This window comes from Halichoerus grypus, chromosome 3, assembly GCF_964656455.1.
Source record: "Halichoerus grypus chromosome 3, mHalGry1.hap1.1, whole genome shotgun sequence".
NCBI lineage: Eukaryota > Metazoa > Chordata > Mammalia > Carnivora > Phocidae > Halichoerus > Halichoerus grypus.
Window position 1 is genome coordinate 97,375,345 of NC_135714.1, and position 19,074 is coordinate 97,394,418.

General features: G+C 36.8%; 2 protein-coding genes across 3 annotated transcripts in view; one reads left to right on the forward strand and one right to left on the reverse strand.

The window, feature by feature from the left end:
- The window catches only part of LOC144381367 (uncharacterized), a 476,769-nt gene that overhangs the window by 410,656 nt on the left and 47,039 nt on the right, over window positions 1–19,074 (reverse strand). Inside the window, exon 3 of the transcript XR_013446440.1 lies at window positions 2,806–2,863. The gene's annotated coding sequence lies outside the window, so the exon portion shown is untranslated. Of the gene's footprint in view, window positions 2,864–19,074 lie in introns of the transcript that reaches the window.
- The window catches only part of LOC118535461 (bifunctional heparan sulfate N-deacetylase/N-sulfotransferase 3), a 178,626-nt gene that overhangs the window by 135,815 nt on the left and 23,737 nt on the right, over window positions 1–19,074 (forward strand). For both annotated transcript variants that reach the window (XM_036091796.2, XM_036091795.2), the window contains exons 7-9: window positions 11,575–11,757; window positions 14,075–14,171; window positions 18,390–18,513. In XM_036091796.2, the coding sequence (XP_035947689.2) occupies window positions 11,575–11,757; window positions 14,075–14,171; window positions 18,390–18,513 (404 nt within the window). The remainder of the gene's footprint in view (window positions 1–11,574; window positions 11,758–14,074; window positions 14,172–18,389; window positions 18,514–19,074) is intronic.

The window sequence follows — 19,074 nt, forward strand, 5'->3', positions numbered from 1 at the left end:
GGGAAAAGAAATAGGTGAAGGAGAAACAGGAGAAAACAGTCCCAAAAAAAGCCAAGAAAGGAGAAAAACTTAAGTGTGGTCAAATGGAGCACTGCCAAATGCTGCAGATTGATAAAGACTACCAAGTATCCATAGGACTATGTAATTTGAGGCCATTGCTCATCTTTGACAGGGCATTTTCAGTGGAGTGGTGGGGACAAAACCCAGATTGGAAGACAAAACTGATGAGTAAAAACAGCACCTATACAATGCTCCTCTGAAGAATATGGCTGGGACGGACAGTAGCTAGAAAAGATAAGCACTGAAGTGAGAGCCTAAGCTGAGAGGGAATTGAAGCATGTTTTCAGGTATTAGGGAGAGACCAGTAGAGAGAACTAAAAAGAGAGAAAAATAGAAGAATAAGTAATAAAATGAGATCTCCTGGGCATTGAAAGTAGATGGGGTAGAAAGCACTGGGAGATATATTAGTCTTGAATGCAAAATAAAACACCTCTGTCTGAGCATGATGGCAACATAGGTTATTCCTGACTTCACTCACTTTCACAAGAACAACTAACATCTATTCAAGAACAAGACACCACTGAGAGAATCCTAGAACATGGCAGTGAGGCTGAAGCACAGCCTTGTACCTTAGAGACCAAGACAGACTGCATTAGAAGGGTAAGAGAAGTGACTACATGTTGACCACATTGCCCCTCCCCCAGGATAGCATATCACCACACAGGGATGTCTTCCCTGACCCTTCAGTTCCCCTAGTGGGAAAAGAGAACCCAGAGAGGACAACCAACCTCCCCAAGCATTGTGGGCCACGTTGTGGCAGGCCCTACTCTGATTTCATACCATGGGGATTGCAGGAGAATCTACAGGGCCCAGCCACTGGGAATCTGGCTATGCTGGAGAAGTGGGGAGGAATTTGGAACAACCAGCACAAGATCTTGGCAGACCAAATTCATACCTACAGCACCCAAGTAGTAATCCCAACCAGCAGCTTTGCTTATATGCAGAACCAAGCTGGGGGCACACTCTGACCAGGAAATTTGGCAGGATACAGATCTGCCTGATTCAGATCTTCAAATGAGGAGTTTTACCAGCCCTAGAGACTGCTTTGCCCATACCCAGGCAAAGTTCTGAGTCACAACCTCACCTGCTATGAAGAGTGCCTTCCAGCCCCATCCGACCAGAAGGCTGGTGACAACCCCTGGAAGCTATGTGGCCAGTGGCACTTGAGCCAAGAGGTAGGAAAGCAGTCAGTTACCCTCAGAGCAAAGCCAGTACCAGACATAGAGACGTCCCATGCTATTCACAGGCAGGGGGATTAATTCATAGCCACAGTTGAGGGTGTCTCCTGTCCCCCCCCAAACAGACACCTGTTGAGGAAATTGAGAATAGCCTGGAGTGGCCCAGGCAATTGGCTTCAACCCAGGCAAGGGGCTGAGACATAGCCCAACACACTGAGGAGAGTATCTTCCAGCCCCATCTGACCAGAAGGACTGGCAAAAATACCTGAAATCCCTGAGCCAGGGGCACCCAAGCCAAGAGAAGAGCAGAGAGAGCCAATGGTTTACAGAGCAAAGCCAGTGGCCCTATTCAGCCAGGGAACTTATGACAACAAAGACCTTTACCAGTTTTAGAGCTGCTTATTCCATTGCTCCCATTCTGGGAATGTAATTCATAGCTCCACTCATTGCTGAATAAAGCTTTCAGCCTGTCTGACCAAAGAACCTAACCAGAGCACACAGGAAGTCGCACAGCCCATTTAACAGCCCTATGTACAGTGGAACTGAACAGCGAGCACAGCCTGTGGCTTGCCTGGTCTACAGAGCAAAACTGGTCATTTCTGCAGACCAGGGAATTCCACACACACTCAGGCCTGACTGGGGCCCCCTGGGCCCTGGTCTGCTGCCCCGCCAGGGCAGAAAAGCTAATGCACAGCCCTAACCCCTACTGAATGTAGCACTCGGTCCCAACCATCTAGTAAACATGACCAGAGGATGCGGGCAACTGCAGAGCCCATCCTACAGCCTTTCTTGGGTATAGAAATAAGCCAGCAGGACAATCCAACTGTTCTCAACTAGTGGCACAACCACCCATCCCTGTCCCCAGAGCTTCAATGGTTGCGTCCCCCATAAATACAGTATAGCAGGCCCCACTTGCCCAGAGGCATTACCAGCAAACATACCCAGGGACCCAGACTGAGCTGGCCAGTGAAGAACTGTCTCTGCCACGGCAAACTGGTTAAGTCTGGAAGAGGAGTCCCAGGATGAAAATGTACAGATACAATGCAAGGAATCAAGGATCATGAAAAATCAGGTAAATATGAACCCCCCCCCCAAAAAAACCTAATAAAAGCTCCAATAACTGACCCTACGAACTGTCAGAAAAAAGAATTCAGAATAATCCCTTGAAGGAACTTAGTGAACTACAAGAAAACACAGATAGACAACTAAAGGAAATTAGGAAAACAGTACATGACAAAATGAGAAGCTTGACAAGAAAATAGCAACCATCAAAAAAGAGAGAGAGAGAAATCTTAGAGTTGAAAGATACAATAACTGGACTGAAGAACTTAATGGAGTTTCAAAAGTAGACTCAACCTTACAGAAGAAAGAATTAGCAACCTGGAGTATAGGACATTGGAAATTACCCAGGGAAGCAAAAGAAAAAAGAATGAAGAAAACCTATGGGAATTATAGGGCAAAATGAAAAGAAACAGTATTTGTATTATGAGAATTCCAGAAAAAGAAGAGAAAGAGAAAAGAACAGAAAATATATTTAAAGCAATAATGGCTGAAAACTTCCCAAACCTGGGGGAGGAATGGATATCCAAATCTGTGAGGTCCAAAGGATCCCAAATAGGTTAAACCTGTATAGGGATACATCAAAACACATTACAGTTAAATTGTCAAAAGTCAGAGACAAAGAAAGAATAAAATACTTAAAAATAAACTTAACTAATGAGGTGAAATTTCTCTATGCCGAAAACTCCAAGACATTGGTGAAAGAAATCAAAGAAGACACAAATAAATAGAAAGATATCATATGTTCATGGATTGCAAGAATTAATATTGTTAAAGTGTCAATACTACTGAAAGCCATCTACCGATTCAGTGCATCCCTATCAAGATTTCAATGGCATTTTTTACAGAAGTAGAAAATATCTCTAAAATTTATTGGGAACAAAGCCCCTAAATAGCCAAAGAAATCCTGAGAAAGAAGAACAAAGCAGGAGGTATCATACTTCCTGATTTCAAGCTATACTAAAAAGCTATGGTCATCAAAACAGTAGGGTACTAGAATAAAAATAGACAAAGAGAGCAATAGAATAGAGAGCCCGGAAATAAACTCAAGCATTTCCAGTCAACTAATATTTGACAAGGGAACCAAGAATACTCACTGGAGAAAAGACAGTCTCTTCAAAAATGATGCTGGGACAACTGAATATTCACATGTAAAAGAATGAAAGTGGATCTCTTTCTTATACTATTCATAAAAATTAACCCAAAATGGTTTAAGACTTAAATCTAAGACCTAAAGCCATGAAACTCATGGATGAAAACATAAGAACAAAGTTCCTTGACATGGGTCATGGTAATGATTTTTTGGATATGACACCTAAAGCACAAGCAACAAAATAAAAAATAAACTAGTGGGACTACATCAAACTAAAAAGCTTCTGCACAGCAAAAGAAACCACCAAAAAGGGAAAAGACAACCTACAGAATGGAAAAAAAAAAAATTTGCAAACTATATGTCTAATAAGGAGTTAATATTCAAAATATATAAAGAACTCATACAACTCAATAGAAAATAAAAACAAACAACAAACAAAAATAATTTCAAATGGGCAGAGGGTCTGAATAGACATTTTTCCAAAGAAGATATATGAAAAGCTAATGGGTACATGAAAAGATGCCAACATCAGTAGTCATAAGGTAAATGCAAATCAAAGCCACAAAGATATCACCTCATGCCTGTTAGAATGGCCATCATCAAAAGAATAAGCAATAGGAAATGCGGGCATAGATGTTGAGAAAAGGGAACCCTGTGCACCGTTGGTGGGATTGCAAATTTGAACAACCACTATGGAAAACAGTATGAAGAATCCTCAAAAAATTAAAAACAGAACTACCATATGGTCTAGCAACTCCACTTCTGGGAATATATGAAACACTAACTCGAAGAGGTATCTGTACCCCCATGTTCATGGCAGCGTTATTTACAATAGCCAAGGCAAGGAAACAACCTAAGTGTATACTGATGGACAAATGGATAAAGAAGTTGTGATACACACAAACACACTGGAATTCAGCCATAAAAAAGGGGGAATCCTACTACTTGTGACAACATGGATGGATGTTGAAAGCATTAGGCTAAGTGAATTAAGTCAGACAAAGATAAATGCTGTATGATCTCACTTATACGTGGAATCTAAAACCAAAAACAAACTCATAGAAAAAAAAAAAAAAAAAAGATCAGACTTGTAGTTCCAGAGTAACCAGAGGCAGGGAGTTGGGGGGGAGCAGGAACTAGAGAAAGGTGGTCAAGAAGTACAGACTTCCAGTTATAAAACAAGTAAGTGTTAAGCATGTAATGTACATCGTGATGACTAGAGTTAACACTGCTGGATGATATATTAAAAAAAAAATCGTTAAGAGAGTAAATCCTCAGTTTCTCATCACAAGAAAAAATATTTCCATTCATTCTTTTCCTCTTTCTTTTCTTTTTATTGTATCTATAAGAGAAAATGGATGTTGGCTGAACCTATATTTCACAATATATGTAATCAAGCCATCATGCTGTCCTACTCAAACTTACACAGTAATGTATGTCAGTTATCTCTCAATAAAACTGGGGGGAAAAAGACAAATGTCTATAAAGAACAGTAGGAAGTTGAAAGAGTTCTTGCCTGATGACCATTACTCCCTGCTGATCACGGGATGATTAACTAGGGAGATTAAGGAGAGTGGAGATGAAACAGAAGGCCTCAAGAGCAGGAGGAAAGATTGAAATAGCTGCTGGAGTGAACTGAAGATCATGAATAAGAATAGCCAATAGTATGGAGGTGTCACTGAGATTGGGGACCATGTGCTTATGTGACCTGAAAAGTTCCCATTATATGTTTTTTTTCTCTAGTGTGCTGAACAATCCATACGTGGAATGTAGAAACTGAAAGAATTGAATGAAAAATTGATATGAAGTCTCAGATTTGTAGAACACTGAAAGCAAAAAGATGATCTGGGATATCTGAAGGTGATAGTAGGAGAGGAGTTCAAATTGTTGACCACAGAATCTTGCCTGCTAGAGGAAGTGATCAGATGGACATTAACAGATGCAGAAAAAAATGAAAGAATTAAGATCCTAGAGGTATAGATAAGTTTGATGAACTGCTGAAAGGAAGCTATAAATGAGAAATGGTATTCCTCCAAAATACTAATAATATATCAACAATAACAACAATAAATAGCTATAATTTACTAAGTAATTACTATGTGTCAAGCAGTTCTTTAAATGTTTTATTTTATTGCACTCAACACAACAACAGTTACTATTTTATACCTTTTTTTTTTTTTCTTTTAGATGAGTAAATTTAAATGACTTGCTAAAATCAAAGAACCAGTAGGTGGCAGGACCCACTTTTTTTAAAATAAAAATTTGGCATTTTTATTTATTGTTTTACATTTTTTATTTAAATTCAATTTAGTTAACATATAGTGTATTATTAGTTTCAGAGGTAGAATTTAGTGATTCATCACTTACATACAACACCCAGTGTTCATTCCTTCAAGTGCCCTCCTTAATGCCCATCACCCAGTTACCCCATCCCCCACCCACCTCCCTTCCAGCAGCCCTCAGTTTGTTTCCTAGCATTAAGAGTCTCTGTGGTTTGTCTTAACCACCCATGCAGGCCAAAGTCAAAGGCCTAAAAGATATAGTTTATTTACAAAGGAAGTTTCACAGGAAACAGAAGCAAGAGGGTGGTAGAGTAAGTGAAGGCTAGGCAGAGTTCAGGGAGAGGAATACAGGCAAATGGGGATAAAGTTAGAAGAGATGAGAATCAATCATTAAGGAGGCCCACAATTTGAATGGGGCTAAGGAATTACCAGAATGAATGGCACTGAAAAAATAACTAACCCTAGATTTTCCCCACTTTCCAAATGAGATGATTGGTGCCAACTCAAGGCACATACTATATATCACAAGCAGTGCAGAGAATAAAGTTGAAAAGGTGCTTTGGCAGCCCCAAGGAAGTGAACAATCTAGATACAAATAAAACAATAATTTTTTTAAAGCATAATACAAACCAGAGTAAGAAAATGTTGGAAAGACCTAACAGTAGTGCTCTGGAGCTCATATTGTTTTTTGTTTTTTAAAGATTTTATTTATTTATTTGACAGAGAGAGACAGCGCGAGAGAGGGAACACAAGCAGGGGGAGTGGGAGAGGGAGAAGCAGGCTTCCCACTGAGCAGGGAGCCCGATGCGGGGCTCGATCCCAGGACCCTGGGATCATGACCTGAGCCGAAGGCAGACGCTTAACGACTGAGCCACCCAGGTGTCCCAGGAGTTCATATTGTTAAAAGATTGAATTTGCTTGGAGAGATCTGAAGAGGTAGTTATAACAGGCTGGATATATAGAATTGAGATAGGTAGAAGAGTAGAGAGAGAAGAAACTGCATAAACAAAGCCGTGGAGGTCAGCAGGACCAGGGAGCCCCCGGGAGCAGTAAGAAGACTGGTGCACGAGGAACAGAACGAGGATACGAGGGAAGATTGAAAAGGTCACCTGGGACCATGTCGTCACTAAGGATGACATCCTGAATTTTATTTAATTCAGAAGGCAATGAGGAACTATTTGTGGGTTCAAACTGGGAAATTATAGAATAGGAGGTTCAGGCCCAGAGCATCATTAGAATAGCCTTTTAATCAAGATTTTTTTTTTACTTATTTTCCAGAAAGAGATGTGCTTATGTAATGGAGTACAATCTTGACAGTGGTGGGACTCATATATTTTTCATGATAATAAAAATGAGATTTCCAAAGTTTGATCACTACCCCATAAAAATAAACTGTTTTCCTTATTTTTCCCCCAAAGAATTACAATATGCTTGTCCTCTGCCACACAACATTTTTAAATGCCATGAAATAAAGTAAAAATGAATAGGCAAGGCAGTCTTTTAAATGGAGAAGTTATAAGGTAATATGCATCTAAGAGGTACATGTGGAAATGGAGAAGAATTGTGCTTTGGTTAAAAAATAATAGTAATAATAATAATAATAAACATAGGATTGAAGGGGAATTACGAACCAATTGCACATGTCTATATGGACCAGATCTCTCTTTTTTTTTAGCAATTTTCTGTGCATCTATACACGTATGTCAGCAGTACAGAAGCCTTCCAAAGGCATGGCCAAGGACACTTACCAAGTTGTTCTTTGAGCTAGGGATAGCTCTAAGGCTAGGACATCAAAATATACTTATGGACTTAACAGGACATGTTTGTTTTTAAAATGTATTCAAAAGCGGGCACCTGGGTGGCTCAGATGGTTAAGCGTCTGCCTTTGGCTCAGGTCATGATCCCAGGGTCCTGGGATCGAGTCCCGCATAGGGCTCCTTGCTCAGCAGGGAGCCTGCTTCTCCCTCTCCCTCTGCCTCTCCCTCTGCTTGTTCTCTCTCTGTCTCTCTCGCAAATGAATAAATAAAAAAAAAAATCTTTAAAAAAAAAAAAATGTATTCAAAAGGACCACTACAGAAAAGCCAATGGCTTTTGGCAAATGGAACTTTTCTATGAGAATAAACAATGGTTCTGGCCAGTTTTCCTCAAACCGTATTTTAGCGGTACCGGCATCAAGACACCTGGGATGATTTTCTAAAATGCAGGTACCAGGGCACCTGCCAGACCTAGCAAATCCAAATCACTGAATGTAAGGTCTTATAAACTTCCTAGGGGATCTGTTATATATGTTCAGGCTTTTGAAGCTTTGCTCACCTGGAAGGATACCCAAACAAAACTGCTTGGCTGAAGGACAGGAGTGGGAGGCTGACATTTTTCACTGTAAATTCTTATGTGCCTTTTGAATTCTGCATTTTTCCACAAACAATACTTACAAGAATGAGCATCATATATTTATATTTTCGCACCCAGAACCAGGCAGAGCATCTGGCAGTAGGCTAAGAAAAATGTTTGTGGATTTGGTCATAAATGGCATAGTTTATAATAATTATTAGAAGTAACACACTTTTTTACACCCCTATTTACTCTCCCCTCCCCTTGACCTCAAAAGAAACAGATTACTGCACTGTCAACTGCTTTTGCACCAGGACCCGTGTTTTGCTCCTTATTCTTCCTGGTAGCGATTCATGCATCTCCAATACCTGGAACTTACTAGATTCACATGGTTGAGGCTAGAAAGTGAGATAAAGTGAGTGCCCACATCTTTCTCTTAGCCACACTTTTACAAATGATAATCTGTTTCCTCTCCCATAAATACCAGTGTATATGATATTTGGCATTTAGCTTTTGCTTTTTACAGAAAAATAATCATAGTGAGTATGTTGTTATACATGTCTGTATCTATCAGGCTAGAAAGAATTGTTTTCAACTGTTAGATAAAATTTATATCTTTGGCAGAGTTTCCAATGATTTGAGTTTTAAGCAGCTAATTAGTCCTTTTGGTAACAACTAATTACTTAGAGTATGCATGTAGCAAAAACTGTTGTAGAAATGCAATTGTAACTTCTTTGACATTTTCTTTCTTATTGGATTCTACATGTATGATAAAGATAATTTATTTTGATACATTTATCCTTTTTAAAAAGGCAAACAAACAAATCCTTAGTTCTGAAGCACTCTTAAAATTATAAAGGCATCCTCTCTAGGGAAAGACTAGTATCTATTTTCCTTGCACTGGTAACCCTTTCAAGCTTCCTTGTTTCTTTCTATTCCAGCAGAAACTGTTGCCAAGAAATAAAGTGGCATTACAGTTGTCATAGGTCATAACAGGAGTAAGATAGAAATACTGTCTGAAAAGCAAATTAATTATTTTACCACAACTTTGTCATTATATGTCTGTTCTCACTAGTCCTGTTGTTTGTCGTGCATACCTTCCTAACTAAAAATTAATAAAACTTGGAGAGGTTACATGTTCAGCAAGAGATATAGAATATTCAGTGTGTAGAGAGAATATTGTGATACACACACACACACACACACACACACACACACACACAATTTAAAAAGAAATTATTTTATGTCCTGAACAATTATATCCCCTTCATAGCCTTGTATTTCTTAGAAAAACAAAACAAATCTCAGGCTTGAGTCCAGAGTCTGAAAATGTCTTGAGGTAACACACACTACAAAACCATCACTTTGAAACAGCCCTTTTGCTTATGGTGCACTTTGAATTATGTTAAAGTAGATATACAAAAAAAAGAGTTGAAAACCTGGGGAAGGTTCCATGGCTGGTGGCTAAGTAGCTTTTATCTTACAGGATTAAGTTCAACACCTTCTAAGTATTACCTTAATTCTTGCCAATCAGGTTAACTTTCAGCAAAAGCAATGTCATTAACTAGCTCACAACTCATTCTGGATTGCTTCTGTCTTTAGCAGACAGAGTAGCATTTTTTTACTTTCTATACTCATACGGGTAAAACAGTGACACTCCGCTTTAAATGTCACAGAGTAAAATGTTTTCTGGGTTGAAAAGTAAACTCAAAGGGAGTTCAAATGTATTAGTATCATAAAGTCACTCTCCACATTTCCCATTTTATGCCCAATGCAGATACTATTCAAGTGAAATACAGACACATAGAGGTACTGATAAATCTCTCACAAATAAAGCAAGAAATATAAACTAGTGGCTAAGTGGATTAACATATATGTTACATTGTATTAAAGTTTTTTCATGTAATAAGCAACTTGAAGTATTTTGCTGTTGTTGTTGAGCTGCACTGAAAAATGTGGCATATAAAACAAATGATGAAAGACTGCCTCTAACAGACATTAGAAAAGAACTTTCAAATGTAACATGATTGTCTTGAGTGTCTCAATAGGTGATTTTTTGATAAATTTTGGAGGAGAAAAGAAAGGGAAACAAAAGTCATAGAATCGAAGCTACTACAAAAATAACCAGAAGGTTAAATTTTAGAAGTCTCATTTTTCAGAAATACCCAAAATGATAAAAGTCTTGTTTATCAATTCCATGACTGCATCAGTCTGCTGGTAGCTATTTAAAGTCACCCTCAAAGTATTTTATTTGTGAAAGTTCTAGGATTTAATATATGTTCAGGCAGAGTGAAGAGAAATACAATTAAATATTCTTGATCACAGTTGAAGCTTTTCATATAAAAGCCAACAGGACTTATTCTATAGAATAAAAGATATCACTGTTTCCCCTTATTCATAGTTGTAATTAGATTTTTTTCTGATTCATTGTATCAAATCTTAATATAACCATTCTCTCATCTCTGCTACTTTACCTCAATAAATTTCCTTGAATATTTCTTTCAGTCTCTAATGAATGAACCTATTATATTCATTATGATGATGATTATAATAACTATTATTACTATTCATTCACACGACATTATATATTTCAGGAAAGTACTATTATCACATGAATTATTTTTATGATCTTTTTTATAGCAGCATAAATGTGACAGTGGTTTCTTTGCCATTGAAAATCTCATGCAGAATTGTTTCCGTTTGTCAACACTTCACCAACAAAAACTATTTGCATTTACTTGAAGCAATAGCTTCTAAAAAGCCCATTCTACATTCCAGACCAATTTAATCAAACCTGCAGAATTTAAATTTACTTTATTATGGAGAAAATGCTGTGATTTTGTTTTCAATGCATGAATTCAACCTAGGTCAGCTGCTTTCATAGGAAGAGTTGATTTTATCTAGCTAAACACTGAAAACTTGTCTTAAAGGAGGTATCTGATATTGGAAATAATAAACCCAATGACTATGGAAATGGGTTTGAGAGTGTTATTGATGGAAAATAGTTAATACCTATTTTAGCAAAAATTTAGTCCCTAGTCTTGTGTCATTATGGCCTCTAATAAATACAAATCAGAGGATATTCAGTTCATGCTGATAATGGTGATACACTGATCATTTACATTCTTTAACTTGAAATATTATATTGTAAGCCAAATTAAGTAGATTGAAATTATAAAATTCCAATCTCCTGAGATTCTGCTGCTACAAATTATGAATAGGTCACTGATGTCATGAAGCCATTATGTGTGAGCATCTAGGATGTTATTCAGCATCGAACTAATTGCACCAACATGGATATATAGCAGTTGGACTTGTTTTTTTGTTGTTGTTGTTATGAAATATATTAAAATCTCAGAAAAAAGTGTTCACCAAGTCTTACTAATAACACATCCTCTAATATGCATTAATATAATGAGAGTATCTGGGATATGTCCACAATTCAGAAACAGGGCATGAACTGAAACCCTGGGCAAAGACTACTGAAGAAAAACTAGCATTGCTATGATTGCACTGCCCCCTAGGGTTAAAATAACTTGTGTTTACACTGAGGTCCATTTGCCTTTTTCAGATCAGCATTTTCATGACGCATTTGTCCAACTATGGGAATGACCGCCTGGGACTATATACATTTGTTAATCTGGCCAACTTCGTGCAGAGCTGGACCAACTTGCGACTTCAGACTCTGCCTCCAGCACAGCTGGCTCACAAGTATTTTGAGCTCTTTCCTGATCAAAAAGACCCTCTCTGGCAGGTAATATTGCTTCAATAATTGGTATAACTAATTAATCCCATAAACATATCTTGGAGTTCTATGAGATAATCCAAATCTGAAAAGTGAAGGCATTTGGAGGGAAAAAATAATAAATTTTGGAAATGTTAGTAGATTTGAGAAACTACTTCCTGAATTGGAGTCTTTTTTTATTTTTTTAAGATTTTATTTCTTTATTTGACAGAGAGACACATAGCGAGAGCAGGAACACAAGCAGGGGGAGTGGGAGAGGGAGAAGCAGGCTTCCTGCTGAGCAGGGAGCCCGATGCGGGGCTCGATCCCAGGATCCTGGGACCATGACCTGAGCTGAAGGCAGATGCTTAACGACTGAGCCACCCAGGTGCCCCAAATTGCAGTCTTATATTATTGCATCATAGTGGGCTAAATTCTCTGTTCCTATGCCCATTAGGAATTATGAAATTCTGAAAGCGCAACGAGGGGTTCAATGGATATAATGTTTTCAGTCAGGAGTGAGGGATCAATTCACAGATTGCAGTCAACTAAAAAGAGTAGAAGAGTGGTAAACAGGTTGTGTGCTAGGCAAGTTCCAGGCCATCTGGCTCCAGAGGTTGTGCTCTTAATCACTATTCTATATGAGAGTTACTGAGCTACTAGAGAGTTCTAACAGAGCTGATGGTACAATAATAACAATCATCAGAAGTGGAACTGAGTAAATTTCATAGACTTAAGTCGCAGTAAGCTCTGAACTATATACAACTCATTCAGCTTTGAATGTAAGCTAATTACCACCTGACCACAAACAGATAATTTCAAGAAGAGACATAACTACACATTTTAGAATGTGAAAGAAGGTGCTTGTGGAATTATCACTACATATTACTTTTTTTCTTAACCACTACAAAATATCACCAAATGTTAGCCACTGGAAAGACATGCAATTTTCCTGCTCATTTAACACTTTATTTTTTTTTATTTTTTTTTAAGATTTTATTTATTTGAGAGAGAGAGAGAGAGCATGAGCAAGGGGAGGGTCAGAGAGAGAGGGAGAAGCAGACTCCCACTGAGCAGGGAACCTGACATGGGGCTCCTTCCCAGGACGCTGAGATCATGACCTGAGCTGAAGGCAGGTGCTTAACCTTAAGACTGAGCCACCTAGGTGACTCAACACCTTATTTTTAAGCTGAAGTCATTATTATTTCAGGTGACAGGTTTGAAACAACTTTTTTCCAGAACAACAACCAAAAAGAACACCCTCACTTTAGTTTTAACTAATCTGTTGCTTATTGTAAATAGTTTATTTAACCACACACACCTATAGTATTAATTGAATAGAAACAGAGTACTGTCCTGATTGCTATATCTGAAATAGTATTAAAGGGTACTTCAATTCTTCACATAATGTGCACTTCGCAGTTGAAATTAAGGATATTCTAGATCCATCTTGCATAGTGGTTTTGGTTCATGTACTATACACCAAAAGCAAATCCCTAAGGTAGTAATTCACCTTCATTTTACTCTTTTGCTGAAATTTAGTGCTTTTTAGCATCATAATCTGTAAAGTTATAGTTTTACATATACATTTACTGACCTCTGAAGGCTACTGAAAGGAATCTGCTATCTCTTTAAATAGTATTATTATGGCCAGATGTGTACCTCTTTGAAGCGCAGCAAAATAGCTCAAAGTTATTGAGAATAAAAATCTTACACCTTATATTTCAGTTACTTACTGAATGGTGAGAGTGTACCTTCTTTTACGTTAGCAGGGAACACAGCCTCTGCCCAGCACTACTTTGGAGCTCACTGTTTTCAAACATACACACACACAATTAAGACATAGAACTGCCAAAAGCAGGAAAAAAAAAAATATTAAATCCTCAGTGCTGTGAGGCTGTTAGCCACAGTGGAAATGCCTCCTCTCCCCCAACCCCTCAGTAGACACTCAACTTCAGGATGGAAAGGAATTACTTAAAAGCTTCACTGATGCCACTTCAAGGCCTTCGTTTAAAAGAAGCCACATGGCTTTTTTTTCCTGGAATATCTTTTTAAGGACAGAAGTTGAAAAACTCAGGGTGCCTGGGTAGTTCAGTCGGTTGAGCATCTGACTCTTGATTCCGGCTCAGGTCATGATCTCAGGGTCATGAGATCAAGTCCCACGTTGGGCTCCGCACTCAGCAGAGAGTCTGCTTGAAATTCTCTCTCTCCCTCTCCCTCTGTCCCTCCCCCTACTCTCTCTCTCCCTCTAACATAAATAAATAAATCTTTTTTAAAAAGCTGAAAAACTCTAGCACACAATGGACACTCACAAAAAAATACATCTCTATATTCTTCTCCCATTTAGAATCCTTGTGATGACAAACGCCACAGAGACATTTGGTCGAAAGAAAAAACCTGTGATCGCTTACCAAAATTCTTGGTAATAGGACCTCAGAAAACTGGTGAGAGCTTTTTGTTATGATTAACCAAACAGTGTAAAACTCATGATGACTAGACAGTAAGTTCTAGTCACAATGAGTTTTCAAAATTCCTATAAATACTGATGAATACATAACACATTTTGTTCTCTGATCTAATCTGTTTAGCTTGATAATGTACTTAAATGCTTGTCAAGGAATTTTTTAAGTGAAAAAGATGAAAATAAGTGTCATATGGTTTGAATATCTAACAGCCAATCTGGTAGCAAATGGTAATTTTTTTCCAAAGACCTGAATTGAAAGGTGTTGTTAACATTTCTAAAATCAAAACGAATCACATCTTGAGAAAGTGACTGACAGGATTTCATCAAAAGTCAAGACAGACACATATAAGTATCTATAACTCTTTATATATCAGTCCCTTCCAGAAAAACAGACTCTTCCTGCCATCTTCCTGATATAGTTTATTTCTAAACTATTTTTTGCAGAGATGACTATTTTCTAAAAATCGAAAAGATGTTTGACAAGCAGAATTCCAGACATAAACAAAACTTTGTGCTAACAAAGGTATTTATTCACACCCAGGAGAAATCTAGCACCTTTTCTTAAATTGGCAATTTTTTCCCCATAAACTTCTTGTTTCTTTAAGAATCGGTATTAAAATGAAGCCCAGTGGAAACTTTAAAATGCCAGACATACATGCTGTATCCTGCATGATAAATTATTTGGGGCTCTTGGATTCTGGCTTCACAGAAAACAGCCATTTCAGCCATATGCCTTTCTGAGGGGAATACCTTCCTTCTCCTCATTTGTCCAAAAATAACTGGGGAAGATTTTATGTAATGTACACAGAGAGTTTAGCCTATTCATTTTCTCTTGGTCCCATTTGCCAATATCAATTTGAAAACAATAACAAATATGGTAAAAACTTTTCTCATCCTTATTTATTTCATTTGTCTGTATCTATTTAAAGTCAAGAGACAACTAGAAAAACATTTAAACTGAAGTCTCTTCAGGAACTCCCACTGTCATTACTGATCACATCTCTCTGAAGCTTGGCATATCAAATTCACTTCAGAAAGCCCTGAAGGAAGGGCATCCTCTTGTTTCCTGCTAGATGTGCAGACATTTTAAAATCAGGGTTAGATGGCAGAACCATTACTTGCCATCTTAAACTTGGCTGGGTTTCCAAATGTTTCGTTACAATTGTATATGACATTTACCTTTGGAAGAAAATTTTTTATCTCCTTTTTATAGAAACTAAATTTTTTCCCAATTTTGTAGTGGTATAGTTTACATGCAATAAAATTCACCAATTTTAGTGCAAATTTTGATCGATTTTGACAATCGTGCACAGTTGTATAACCATATTGACACTTCTGTCTCAAAAAAAACAAAAAAACATTTCTGTCTCCCTAAAAAGTTTCTCCATCCACATCCCTTTGCAGTCAATGCCCCTCCCAATCCTCAGTCACAGGAAACTACTTTCTGCTACTACAGTTTTGCTTTTTTTAGACTTTCATATAAATGGAAGCATAAAATGTGCAATCTTTTGTGTTTGACTTCTTTCACTTAAGATAATGCTTTTGAGATTCATCCATGTTACTATGTATAGAAATATTTTATGAAATTGATTTTTTAAATGGAGAAACATCTTCTGATCAGTTTCATAAAAATTAAATAGCTTCATTTTAACTTTAGTTTTTATCAAAGGCATTTTTCTGAATAATTTTGCATAGATGTATAGTCTTCTGCATATTCAGATATTTTTAGTCTTGAAACTGACAAAAAATAAAACAAGCTTTATGGATGGTTATTTGAATGGGTGTGTCTATGATTAAGTGGTTGTTTTATACACATACACACATTATACACATTCAAACACACACACACACAGAGAACAGTTTATTCAGACCCAAGAATATGTGAAGGTAAAGAGAGAATTCAGAAACCACAAACTAACAATTTTTTGACCACTGATAAATTATATTATGCCTTTTACTGACTATATAAACAATTAGATATCTATTTTTTCAATTTGTCTTATTGATGCTGGTCATGCTATTAAAAGCAAACATGATTTAATACAATTCTTAAAACTCAGAAAAGAATGTTTCCAGTTGATCTAAGAAAGGAATTAATCTGTTTTCTTTTTTCACATTATAATGGTCATACTTCCTATCCTCACAAAGAGTTTATTCTTTTCAATTTTTTTAACGCATTACTGAATTTTATCTCATAAAAGTTGTTATTTTAAAAAATACTTGGGGCGCCTGGGTGGCTCAATCTATTAAGTGTCTGACTCTTGATTTTGGCTCAGGTCATGATCGCAGGGCTGTGAGGTAGAGCCCTGTGTCAGGCTCAGTGCTAGGGTTAAAATTCTCTCTTTCCCTCTCCCTCTGCCCCTCCCCACCACATGCACTCTCTGTCTCTCAAGTAAATAAATAAATGTAAAAATTAAATAAATACCTTACTAATATTGAGATATGAAGCTACGTAAGTATTTCATATAGGTTATCTTACTTGACCCTCCTGAAACCCTGATAGCTAAGTATTTTTCCCCCCACTACACAAATAAGAAAACTAAGCCTCAGGTTAGATATTTTTGTTCACATTCACACAATTGGTAAGTGTTAGAAATAAAAACCTGATCCTAGAATTTACTTGACTCTAAAGACCATGCTCAAGAAACCTTTATTCTACTCTGGATTTCAAGTATGGAACATTTTTCCTCCAATAAGTCTTAGATTTTGTTCCACATTTCTTTTAAGTCATGATTCTCAAAGTTTACTGAATCAGAAAGTCTGGGATAGGGCTCAGTTCTCTGTTTAACAAGCCTTCCAGGTTAATCTAAGGCATGCTAAAGTGTGAGAACCACTGTTTTAGGTCAGACTTGTGAAGAACATTTTTATTTTGTACACCATAGATAACTATGTTTCATTCCCTATAGTTACCCATGTATACAGATAGAATGTTCATTGTTTGGCAAAGATAGTAATCTAGGAACACAGCCTCTTTCAATTCACTGTTTTAGACAATTTTGTTATTGAAAGAGTTATTTTAACAACTTTTCTGTTGTGTTGATATGTTAGATTTAAATACAACATTAAATAAAGCTTGTCAGAGAGATAAGAATTTTCAAAATTTAATACGGACGGCAACATGACATTATTACTAAGCAAAATTAGAACAGTGATTTCTCCAACTGAGAAAAATATTATAAGGCTGTGTCTGAAGACCATTGCTAGCCATTGACCTGGAATATAATTAACAGGTCCCTCTCCATCAGATTGTATAATAATGTAAATCACATTAGAGCAGAGAAGTGAAAACTAGAATCTTAGGAATACTGAATACATGGACCAGAAATATTATGATTTTATAAACACAGTTACAGTTACAAGCACCTAATTAAATTTTAGGCAAACTGAACTCAAATTGCCTTACTTTTTCCTGTGCAATCTAAGCTATACCCTTTAGCTCATAATTTAGGCTCTAATATACTAATTTTACAGTTTATAACACTGCTCATTTTGAAAAAAACATCACACCCTTGATTCCTAATAGTCACAAATCTATATGGGCACCTGTGATATGCCATTCTCTTTCCAAAACTGCAGATTTTATAAGTTATGTCACTAAGAAAGGACACAATTTTTTTTCAAAAAAATGATTTCTGACATCACTTTTTAGAAGTACATTCAAATTTTAAAAAAACTTGTTGAAAGTTTAAACTCTGTCTCAAATTTAATAAGCTCTCTTGGGCCTCAGGAAGAACTTTATAGGAGAACCCAAGTACTGGTTTTGGTGATGTAATATCTTATATGAAACAATGATATCTTTCATTTATATAATGCTTTATTAATATCAAAATATCTTCAGGCACAATACGACATGTCATCCTCAGAGAAAGCTTATGAAATAAGCAAGGCAGGTGATTTTCTACTGATAAAGCCAAGACAAAGAGAAGCTAAAAGCCAAAGTCACAAACCAAATCAGTGATAGAGATGTGGTCAAACAGTTCCCCCAGCGGGCCTCTTCTCGTCACATCATACTTATCTCCAGTTTTTTAGAATTTGCTTCTTTTAAAATGCTGGTGATCTATTCAGTTTAATTCAAGGAGTACTAATAGGTATCTGTTTGGATCATTACAATACTTAGTTTATTAATGACTTTGAAATGCTGATAGTAGGAAACTTTGTTTTCATTTCTTTAATTTCTAAACCTCTATTGTCTTTTCAGGAACCACTGCTTTGTATTTGTTCCTGGTTATGCATCCTTCCATCTTTAGTAACTCCCCCAGCCCAAAAACCTTTGAGGAGGTACAGTTCTTTAATAGAAATAACTACCACAGGGGGATTGATTGGTAAGATGGGTTATTAGTATAAATCTAAAAGTATATGTACTGTGCACAGTATAAAATTAGTGCTAATATTTATAAACATATAAGTTTGTAGCCACAAACAAAAGTTATCCTCTGTGCCTTGGAAATGGATTGGATAAAATGAAGAAGCACAGAAATTATTCATAAGAAACTTCTCTCAGTTTGTTGAGGGACTTGTCATCTCAAGAGGCCCATATGTAATTTCAATTTGCATTAATTATCTTTGATGGTAATTACAGATATAAAGTCAGAGAAATACCCTAACCCCAGGAATTTCATTCCTCTCCACTCTTAAGAAAATACTTTCATAGCTTTCTCTTCTTGTGTACTTTGCATTACAGTGACGCTACAGTCCACGTACATAATTTTCTATTTTGCTTTGGCATAAAAGGTAAATAAATAGAACTAGAAATGTGTATATATTTTATAAGTAATGAAAACTATAATAAAGCTATCAACAATATACAAAATTTAATTTTTGGTCTTTGCATTGAAACTGGAACTATATCAACCATCTGAGGAAAATAGTTAAAAGTTAAAATG